Source organism: Haemaphysalis longicornis, unplaced genomic scaffold (assembly GCF_048455015.1).
Source record: "Haemaphysalis longicornis isolate Haplotype H1 unplaced genomic scaffold, Haemaphysalis longicornis Haplotype H1 scaffold_12, whole genome shotgun sequence".
Lineage (NCBI taxonomy): Eukaryota > Metazoa > Arthropoda > Arachnida > Ixodida > Ixodidae > Haemaphysalis > Haemaphysalis longicornis.
This window is the reverse complement of record NW_027526225.1, coordinates 2,422,772-2,434,270: the sequence shown is the minus strand read 5'-3', so window position 1 is coordinate 2,434,270 and position 11,499 is coordinate 2,422,772. Positions and strand designations below refer to the sequence as shown.

Genomic DNA, 11,499 nt, shown 5'->3' with positions numbered 1-11,499 from the left:
GCTACTAGAGTCGGTAGAAATTCTAGCCTCTGTATCGCTATGTAGCGACGGTAAAAATAAGTTACCGTTCACGGAAACTCTCGCGCATGCAAGGTCGACTTCCGCAATCACCAGTATCTCCTGCTCAAAGTCCGTAAAGACTGAAAACGTAGCTTAAAAAAAAAAAAAAAAAGGACGTCGTGGTCTCATGAGCGACCCACTCGCTGAAGTAACCATGGTAACGACGACGCTCTAAACCAAACCGCCGCCGTCAAAAATCGCGGACATTCCGGCGGCCAACCATGAAATGAGTGCTTCGCCTCGGACGAGGTCGGACTATGTCGTCATCGCAAGCCGCCGAGCCAACAAATAGTTCTGTCTCGTCGGGGTAATAACTTTTGTTAGCGTGAGCGAATATGTTTACTATTTTTGGACTTGTTTCTACAAGAACTATAGAGTAGATTTCTGACACAAACAAAAACACTTTGAAATCCATCTCAGGCCCCCTTTAAGGCCAGATACGAACATTGCGGGCGCGGGAGGATGTTGAATCTCCCACTGGCTATGCGCCAGTCATCATCATAATCACCATCATCGTGTAGACCGTGTCAGTAAAGTTATCATCCCCGCTAAGGGCAGCCATGGCCCAGGTCTCGATTGCGTCGTTCTTCCGTAATAGGCTGCGTCTAGTTTCTACGGCTCTAGTGTACGTCGTCGAAGTGGCGCTTACGGGCGCTTCTGACGTGCTGTGGTAAAATCTTCACCGCAACGTAACAATTATGGTGTCCAAAAAACTAAAAGGTGCCTGAGAACGCGTATAAATTTGGAAACAACAACGAACCCGCATCGCTCTGTTGTATTTCGCACTATTGCCGTCGTTACACTAAAGAAAAAATGCGGCAGCTTGCACAAGTAGCAAGGCTAGAGAAACAGCGAAGCTTGGGGTCGACCTAGCTTCTTCCTGTTTTGCTAAGGTTTTGTAAGTTTTGCTAGGCTTTCCTAAGTTTTGTTAGGTTTTGAGATGTCTTTGCAAGGCTAGGCCAAGTGTTGATGGGTGAGGCCAACTTTAGCCGGATTTTACAAGGCCGTTCCGGTCGGTCCCCCACACCGACAGCGGATCTCAGGGGGAAGAAACTAAATCGACCCCAAGTCCTGCCGTTTCTATAGCCTTGCAGCACTAGTGCAAGTGCGCCATTTTTTTTGCGTTTAAGTAGTTAAAGAAAGACTACCACCTTTGAAACGGTATCGTGATGAGTACGCATACGCATATGCACCTTGTGCTCACACTCTAGCAGGTGCAAAAGCCGGCTTCACTGTTATAATAACGTATCTGCGGTGGTGCACCCTTTACAGGCGGCGCAGGTTTTTCTTGTTTTTTTTTTGCTAACGCCACCGGAACAAGCTCAAGCTTAAACAACTACGCTGTTAAAAAGATGGTCACAATTTATTCACACAGATGAAGTCAGACATGTCTGTCACCCGGCGTTACACAGTGTTGGGCGCAATCAACATCATCCCATTGGAACGTTATCTATTCCTAGAACCTTTCTTGCAAGCTCTCGTGTCGGCCTTAAATATATGCGTGCACTGCTGGAAAAAATGTCTCGTGGACGGCAAGTTGCAAGAAACGATGTGATAGCCTTTGACCTCAGGTTGATTTAAAGACGCTTGCTTCGTTCTTCAACCTTCGTCGTATTTAATCATTTGTCAGAGGATGGTAAAGAAGTGTGTTGCAATGTATACGAAATAAAATCTTCCCTCTGTCTATGGCCTATCTCTGTGAATGGCCTCTCTGTCTACGACATGTGACCGGCCCGACCGCACTTCTTGAATACCGAAGTTCACAGGTGTCACGCACCGAAAACCGCAGAGACAATGTTTGGACCATACCCTACCAGAATCGTAATCGGGCTATCATAACGGGCGAATACGTTATTCTAATCGACAATATTCTGCGTAATCACCGCATCCCAAATTTTAAAGCGACATTTTTATTTTTTTCGGTTTGTAATTGCAAAATATACTCGGCCTTTGAAGTACGGGTGCTTTGAGTGCGTCTGGAAATTTGGGTGCAACAGAAGTCACTCCTTATTCGCGAGGCAAATTTTTTGATATTTTCTTTCTTGTGAAGGTTTGGGGGTTGGGGAGGCATGTCAGCATAACGAATACCAGGAATTCTAAATTACGCGCCAGCTGCGGTACAGCCGTAGCTGAATTGGTACCACCCTGTATCTCCAATCGAAACATTCAATCAATATTCCAGCGATCCTATAACGCTGTCCCTACGATAGCGGTGCTATAACTCTGCCGCATAGACTTATCCTTACGAATTTCTTACCGTTCGTTATTAAGAGCGTTCACAAAAAGCAAAAAGAAAAACTACAGAACCGATGATGCACCGCGGCCAGTCCAACAATTTTTTGTGCTCGGCTAGCTAAGTCGTCTCGTCGTCCCTATAAGATACTGGTCCTATCTCTGTCTCATAGCCTTGTACTTACAAATTACGTTGTTAATTTCACGGCCCAATTTCTGTGGGCTCGCAAAATAGAAAATGTCAACCGCCCGACGCTCCGGTCAGGCAAACGATTTCAGTGCTCGGCTTGCTGGGTCGTGGCGTAAGCTTCCTATACACGATAGTGGCCCTAAAACTCTGCCTCATAGCGTTGGCCTTACGGATTACTTTTTGTTCGTTCAGAAACAATTCCTTCGACGGCGCTCCGCGGCTAGTCCAACGATTTTCAGGGCTCGGCCTGCTGGCTGTCCCGTGCATGATTACGACTTCGGCGTGGCAGTGTCTTCGTCCGGCCGGGTGACGTCGGCGGCCGGCGGCGGCGGCCTGGGCTTCATGACGTTCTCGTGCAGAATTTTGCCGCCGGAGTCGTAGAAGGTGATGACCATGGAGTCCTCGGCGACCTCCATGTAGGCGAATCCGCCGTAGCTGAACACCGAGGCCCAGGCGAACTTGAGCGAGTTGCGAGGCAGCGATCGCCGGTGGATCAGCGACGGGTTGATGAAGTTGGTGCAGCCGCTGATGAAGTACTCCACGTTCCAGCCCAGACGCTCGGGACGGATGTGCTGCGTTGAAGAAAAGAACAGCGGAAAGTGAGGCAAAACAAGACTTTGTTCCATTTGAAAGAACTAGCCTTGGGTGACTCGCTCGGTTCCATTACACCCGCAAAAGTCGATTTTAAGCGAGAAAATGGAGTAAATATTACAAAATTTTGAAATTTCGCGCTGAAGCGACGTAATAAAGGTAACAATGACGTAATCTGGGCCCGCACTAAAAAATTGGCGCAGCTTTTACTAGTGATGCAAGGCTGGAGAAACAGCAGAGCTGACGGCGCCCCTCTCCCTTCTTTGGAGACCCGGCTGTTGCCCCTCGCATGGATTTCCGAACTTGCCGATGAAAGTTCTCCGGGATTGGCAGGCCCCGAATCGTTTTAATAAGTTCGCAGCCTTTCACATCTCCCCCAAAGCCGACCGCGATAGCACGCACTAGAACCTGCAGCAACCGGCTTCGCGAACTGGGTTTAACCAGGCGTCTGTGCTCCTCACTTCAGGCGCGAGCGCTCTTGAACTGGCGATCAGAACAGCACGCGTGAGATCACGCCACGAACGCCGGGCAGAGTGTTCTTGAAGATCGAGCTGGCCGACGCCGGGTGCTCCTTACGATGTGCTCGGTATTTTTGGGTATTATTTTGCGAGCTCCTCACTTGGCGCACACGCAAGCTTGGACGGCACTGCGTCTTCTCTCGGTCGCGGGACCCGTGGCGCCATCTGGCGGAGGCGCGGCACAACTCGTAGCACTTTCTTTGAAAAAGCGCCTCGAAAGCGCGGCAAATATGAAATAGGGATGACGCGCTTTTTTTGCTGGCTCCTCACCTGGCGCAAGCGCACGCACACAAACCTGGACGACACCGGGCGCTCCTCACGAGGAGCACGCTGACGTGCGATGTGCTAACCGCACGTTATCATTCACGTGATGCGATCAAACGGAACTATAGAGGCGCCACTGCGATGTCCAATTCATGTGTCTTAGCGGTGGTTTAGGTCGACGGCCGCCAATCGCACAAACGAGATTTTGTGACGTCATAGGAAAGTTGCCGGAAAGTGGCCGGGGAGTCGCCACTGCTGCACATGTTTTTCTTTAATATCTCCATTACCTGGTCGAAGTTTGCGATAAAATTGGTATGTGTCATTGTTATCGGCACGACACGGTCTTTGCTTTAATATCTCCATTCCCTGTTAGAAGTTTGCGATAAAATTGGGATGTGTCATTGTTATCGGCACGACACGGTCTTTGCTTTAATATCTCCATTCCCTGTTAGAAGTTTGCGATAAAATTGGGATGTGTCATTGTTATCGGCACGACACGGTCTTTGCTTTAATATCTCCATTCCCTGTTAGAAGTTTGCGATAAAATTGGGATGTGTCATTGTTATCGGCACGACACGGTCTTTGCTTCAATAATTATTGAAGCAAATTAACTTGACTAAAGTATAAATCTGGGCCAATTGGTTCATAGTCTTTCAAGTGGGAACCAGTGTTAACACGCTACACAAGGGGAGGATACATATACGGACGACACTGGACTTACAACTGATTTATTGGAAACGGACTCCCCTGGCTAAATACAAATTCCTTTCGCTTTCGCATGCGCAGAAAGGCCACACCCTACGCAACAAGGAGGCAAGCAAGGCACGAAACCCAATCTTACACGTGTCGCAGTCCGCTAAAAAAAGCTATTTCTTTTTCGGTGATTACTACAGAGGGTTCACTGACGCATTTTTCACCGTGTTTATACATCAATAAGGCTTCGATAATCTCCCGCTACTGCTTCGTCGCACCCCGTCCCACTATATGGACACGCTTTTCAGATCCGGGCTGCAACGACATTGGCGCACATGCTCCGCCAAGTTGCTGCCCCTACCATTCTCGAGGCACGTGCGGTGTTCGCGAATTCGTTCATTAATACATCGACCCGTTTGGCCGGTGTACATCTTTTTGCAAGACAAAGGAATTGAATATATGACACGGTCTGCGCAGTCAACGAATCTTGTTCGGTGCTGCGTTTTGCAGGAATTTTTTTTTGGGCTGCTTGTGTGTAGAGCACACAAGCCCGAGAGCTTGCGCGGGGCAGTATATACCATTTTTTAAACCATGTTTTTGGGCTGCCCTTTTTCATGTTGTAATGAAAAGGGTAGCCCAAATGAACATGAAAAGGGTACCCCAATGAACATGAAAAGGGTAGCTCAAAAACATGGTGTAAAAAATGGTATATACTGCCCCGCGCAAGCTCTCGGGCTTGTGTGCTCTACACACAAGCAGCAGCCCAAGAAACATTCCTGCAAAACGCAGCATCTAACAAGATTCGTTGACTGCGCAGACTGTGTCATATATTCAATTCCACACGCACCTCAACAATGGTGGGGGCAGCAACTTGGCGGAACATGTGCGCCAATGGCGTTGCAGCCCGGATCTGAAATGCGTGTCCATAGTGGGGCGTCGTGCGACGAAGCAGGAGCGGGAGATTATCGAAGCCTTCTTGATATATAAACACGGCGAAACGTGTCAGTGAACCACCGTGCAGTGAACCCTCTGTGGTAATCACCGAAAAAGAAATAGCGTTTCTTAGCGGACTGCAACACGTCTAAGATTGGGTTTCGTTCCTTGCTTGCCTCCTTGTTGCGTAGGGTGTGGCCAAGGAGGTTGTATACAACCTCCTTGGGTGTGGCCCTTCTGCGCATGCGCAAGCGAAGGAAATTCGTATTTAGCTAAAGGAGCCCGTTTGCAATAAATCAGTGGTAAGTCCAATGTCGCCCGTGTCTGTATCCTCCCATTGTGTAGAGTCTCCACACACTGGTTCGCACTTCAAAATAACTTCTGTTTTGTCTTCATGGCCAGTTGAACATTCACACCATGTAAAACCGCCATGATGGTAAGTAGAGCACCATACTGTAGTCCAGCAGACTAAGGAGGGGGGGGGGGGCGTATACCTATAAACGCGGTGTGGACGAGTGGAATTCTTACACGAGGGGAACAAAGCAAGCCCACACAAACTAAAAGAAAAAGCAAACGATAGAGTTCTTCGACCCACCGTGTACACCGACTATGTTCAATAGTGTTCATAACTCTAGCATTTGCCGATTGCGTTCATTTTTCAATCACAGGAAGAGATGACATCAAGCCCGCTACCTTGTTGAAGAGCGTTGGTGGTAAATCGAACCTTGGGAGTCCCCGGGGGTAACATTCTTACTCTTGCGGCGATACCTTGCCTACCGCTTTTGCTACTCGCCGTACGCGCTTGCTATCTAACCTCAATCGCCCTCCTTATGCAGAAGTTTCGCAGAATGATAGTGCTAGGGAAAAGAAGTAGCCGGCAGTGGCCAACTATGCTGACCGGACTCCGAGGAAGACGACGAACCGAATGGCACATACCTCGGGTGCGTGTGCCGTAATGGCCGCCCATTAAATCATCGCCTAATCCATCATGATTCGTGTCTTCTGTCCTGCCGCTTAAAAGGAGAAATAGCCTATTTTTTACGGAATGCATGTCTTCCAGCTCATATAAAAGCCAGCGTTTTATATATACTAGGGTGATCGCAAGGAATCTGGAAATAAACAGGCGGAAATTATCTTAATTTTGCACTAAAATTTTTGAAGTCTGAAAAGGAGCGACACTTACTGTCTAAACGTGTATAAACGCATACGTTACGTGCCCAAACAATTCTGTCCATTTCAACGCGTGATTCAAAAACCGCACACAGGAATACGAAAGGTTGCACATTATTGTCGTTTTATACGGGGACAGGTTTTTAAGCGCCTCTTTTAATCTCACGTGCAGTTAAAATTGTGTTGAGCAATGCTCACTCTCATGTTTACCAGCATTCCCTCTGGGCGGTACGCGCATGGCTGTAGATCTGAAAACTCCGATTTCAAATGTTCTAGGGCGCTATCAGCAAAACCGTTTCGGGTTAAGGTGTTTGAAGTGATGCCCTTTCATTTGGAATGAAGAAAATTTACTCGACAACAACCGGTTGTCTGTCCTTTTCAACAAAGGGGAATGACCGAGATCTACGAAAAAGACCGCGGCAGTGCGCGTACGTATACCTGCAGGTCGTGGTCGTGCCCCGCCAGGTAGGCGTTGACGCGGTACTTGCGGAGCAGCGGGTCCAGGTCCCTCTCCAGGCACTTGGTGGTGCCGTGCGAGCAGGCCGAGTAGATGGGGTAGTGACCGGCCACCAGGATGTAGCGCGCCCTGCACGGCGGACGCGTGCACTAGGAAACGCTGAGCCCGAAATATTGCTTACTTCCCGCATAGACTTTTATACTAATATAGACTAGAGAGAAATCTGGCGCTGCAATCGGGTGCCGTCGTGGGCTCCGGCATAGAATGGGCCTCTCCGATTATCAGTCCCGGATCGTCCGCGGACTGCCCGATACGCGATCCGGTGCTCGATTTTCCCATGTGTTCCTATGGGACTTCTGGTCTAAAGCAGTCCTCGGACTGCGCGCGGACCATCTAGGACTGGTAAATCGAGGAAGCCAAATGTTTCTGTCCAGCCTGGCTTGGCTGGCCACATGAATTTTCTTCTTTCTTGACGCCGAATACAAAAAAAAAATGGTAACGTTTTTTTTTCTTTTTCGTCTTGGATGGAGCTTCCAAAAAAAATCCTGACGAATAAATATTTTTGATTTTCATTTTTCTAATAAATGGACAAATCTAAACAATCCCTCACAATAATACTGTCGCTTCTTTGCAGCCACAGACAACTTTACAGCCCGTTTATGAGCCATGCCAAGGACAAGTGGAGCGTTCTTATCCGGTACACGAAGATGGCTGAAGCGTGCTTGGCGTAGACACTGGCACCAGATTTCTCACCAGTACATATTAGTATGATCTTGCCGTGATCTCACGTATTTCGTTTTTTTTCCGTAGCAGTCAGTCGTCAGTGCAAGAAAACAAGAGACAGGCGAGCAACTGCTTGAGCATTCCGTACACTCCTTGAACTAACTTGCCACTAGGAGTTGAGTGCCGTTCGGGCCATGCATCCTGAATGACACGCACACCGTCATACTCACCACCGAATGGCTGGGAGGTATACTAAACTAATATGGTTCAAGAGTGTCGAGAACTGGGCCAGTTGGTACAGAGTCACTGTGGTGAAACAGCGCGCAAAGACCAGGAGAGAAAGAAGATGGCAACAACACGAGCGCTCACTATCAACTGAAATGTTTATTATACAGTGAAAAAGTATATAAGAGCGTGTGTGACCATAACAATCTTGACGTATATCTCACGTGTGCACAGAACAACCACTGATTCAACCTCTGTCCAGATAGGCTACTTCGCAGTCCAGTGGCGATATGGACGGGCAACTAATACAATCTCCTGAATTCTTTTTCATCGCCTAATCCATCACGCGGATGAAAAGCTGATGAAAAAAACAACACTCACGCGGATGAAAAAAATTCCCTCGCACTTCCCCGAGGGGGAGAGTGTGTAAGTGCGAATGCACGGTTGTCGATTGCGCGATTACGGTGGATATCGTGATCTTAATGAGTAGTCGAGAGATTACACACACGCACACAACTACAAAGAAAGATATTTCACTCGTTATTGCTGGTACCGTTGCCCGGTCCGCCATCATCGTTATCGAGATGCAAGACCAGCGACCGCTCTCGACGACGGCGCGCGCTCGACTAATACCCTCCCGCGCCACGCGGCCGCTACACGAGCGCCCTCACGCGTCGGAATGCGGAGCGCCCGCTACGCGAGCGAGAGCTCTCCCGCCCGAAGTGGAGAGGAGGCGCCCAACACCCGCAGTCACTGAGCGGAGAGAGGAGGAGGAGAGTAGCGCCCGCCGTTACGGCGAGAGCTACACGAGCGCCCTCACTCGTCGGAATGCGGAGCGCCCGCTACGCGAGCGAGAGCTCTCCCGCCCGAAGTGGAGAGGAGGCGCCCAACACCCGCAGTCACTGAGCGGAGAGAGGAGGAGGAGAGTAGCGCTCGCCCATCTCTCCCCGTTGCTAGGGAAGACGAGGAGCGCGCGCACCCGCAGCTGTTGCTATGCGGACGACGGCGGCGGACGATTCAGGCTCGCTTAAGAAGTGCATTCGCACTTAAAAAGGGCCCATCTCCCCGCGAGGGGGACTCGAGTAAATGCGTCGCATAGGGGGTGGGTGTATTGCGTTAACGTTTAGTGTTTGGGGAGTTGGTGGTAGTGAATGCGTTGTATCAGCAGCTTCTTGACGTAGTTTGAATGAGTCAAGGATATAAGGCGCGTTCGTAGCCTTTCATTCTGTGTCGGTTTTGTGGCGCAGTGGGAAGAGCACCATGTACCTCGCGTTCCGCCCACAGGTAGTGAATGCGTTGTATCAGCAGCTTCTTGACGTAGTTTGAATGAGTCAAGGATATAAGGCGCGTTCGTAGCCTTCCATTCTGTGTCGGCTTTGTGGCGCAGTGGGTAGAGCACCATGTACCTTGCGTTCCGCCCGCAGGGTCGTGGGATTGAAACCAGGCGCCGGTAAGTATTATTTTTTTATATAGTGTAGGGGGAGGGGTGCGGACCTGTTGTTGAGAGCGAGGAGGGTAGCGTGATGCGGGAGAGGAAGGAGGAGTGGGGGAGAGGGCGCACCTGGAACGGCTGTTGCGCACGCCGAGGCACGCCGGGTGACATCGTCAGTTAAAGAAATGCTCTGCATTTAAAACAACAGTCATGCGGATGATAATCTGTCTGAAGGCTTGTATCTTAAGTCGTAAAAAGCCATGAGGATTGCGCAGAAGAATGACACACATAAGGATGACACACATAGTGTCATCCCTATGTGTGTCATAGGGATGACACACATAGGGATAAGACGAGCGCAACTAACAAGGACGACACACGTAAGGAAGACAACAGGACGAGCGTAACTAATAACTGTTTTTGTTAGTTGCGCTCGTCGTATTGTCTTCCTTACGTGTGTCGTCCTTCTGCGCAATCCTCATGGCCTTTCAAGTATCATACAAACTAGCCCGTCAACAAACCTCGCTGATCTTAAGTCTTATCGGCAACCAGTTTAGGTACACGCCCGATGCGAACATGAATGTGGGTCACGCTCCACTGACGGAAGATCCCCATACACTTCCCACGCACGAGTACAGTGCACTCACTTGGACTCGTTGAGGTTCTTGTTGATCCAGCGGAACTGTCGGTTGTAGAGCACCTCGTTCCGGTCCTCGGTCACGGGCTGCGCCTCTTCGTCGTCCGGGTCCGTGTTCCCGCACAGCAGCACCGTGTCCAGCATCATGATGTCCAGGGTGGCGCCGTCGCTGCCAGGGATCTGGTAGGTCTTCTTGTAGTAGTACGACGGGAAGTGCCTGCACGCGGCGGTGGGCGTGTGAAGATACGAGGGGGACATCATGGATGGTGCTTCTGTGCAGAGGGGTATCTCACACGGTTGGCGTTGCCTTCGTAACACTTTACTGATTTCAAACAGGAGGACCACCGGCCATCTCTGGCCAAAATTAGGCCCAGGAATATAGTGCGTTGTATGAGCCATGGCTCCAAAATAGTTCTGGCGTCGAGACAAACCTTCATGAATACGGAAAACCTTCATGGGCTACCGACGACTGACTATATATATGTTTACTGAGTGGTGCACTTATATAAACATCACAGGCTAACCGATTACTGCGTCATCTCTGATTGTGCCACCCAACTACTACTAAGATATAAAAATAGTGATTGGCTGTGACCCTGCTTTCAGCTAATCAGCTAGCAAGCGGTAGTAAAATTAGCACCGAAAATTCACTATCGTGCTTTCTTTGGAGCAAACTACGTCCAAAAGCAATTGTATTCAAGAGCTGCAAGGGTAGACAAGCGGATGCTTGGGTTGACGCAGCGCTCCGTGACGAGATACAGAGCACTATGTACCTGGTTCGCGGAGGCCAGCGAAGGCGGCAAAAGCCAGTTTCTTATTTGGGAAGCTGGCTCTTGCTGCCTTCACTGACTTCACTCGTCTTCTACGCGAACCAGCTTTAAAGGGGGGAAGAAGATGGTAATCTGAGCATGATATTCCAGGCAGACTACTCCAATACACTCCTAATTAACAAGCTCAAAACCACAACCGGCCAGGTGACCCAGATGATACGACGAGTCGTGACCAAAACCAGGGGCATGGATGAAGTTAACACGCTTCGCCCTGTCCATGCCTTCACAGTGCCTCGATTCATCCACGTCATAGCTTACATTCAAACCCGAAGAAACTACTCTCCGTCGAATTCACGCGAACACTTTCCCTCACACTACCTAACTACACTGCCTCTACACAAACCCGATGCCCCGCAGAATGTAAATTTTTGTTCTCAACCAGGCACCATGAACCACCCCCCCCATCATCGGGCAGCTCGCACAACGCAGCCCTCTTTCCTCCCCTCTCCCCCTTCCCGAGTTGTGTGTGGGTGCATAGGCCGGCGTACTCACTTGTGAGTACACTCATTTGTACTCAAACTCACGAGTAAGTACGATGATGAGT

General features: G+C 49.6%; 1 protein-coding gene across 1 annotated transcript in view; it reads right to left on the bottom strand.

Annotated features, from left to right (window-relative positions):
• Positions 1-1,419: 1,419 nt before the first annotated feature.
• The window catches only part of LOC144161836 (tartrate-resistant acid phosphatase type 5-like), a 35,233-nt gene continuing 25,153 nt past the window's right edge, over positions 1,420-11,499 (bottom strand). The window contains exons 4-6 of the mRNA XM_077692425.1: positions 10,136-10,342; positions 7,090-7,237; positions 1,420-3,054 (exon numbers count right to left, since the gene is read on the bottom strand). Of these exons, the coding sequence (XP_077548551.1) occupies positions 2,752-3,054; positions 7,090-7,237; positions 10,136-10,342 (658 nt within the window). The 3' untranslated portion in view covers positions 1,420-2,751. The remainder of the gene's footprint in view (positions 3,055-7,089; positions 7,238-10,135; positions 10,343-11,499) is intronic.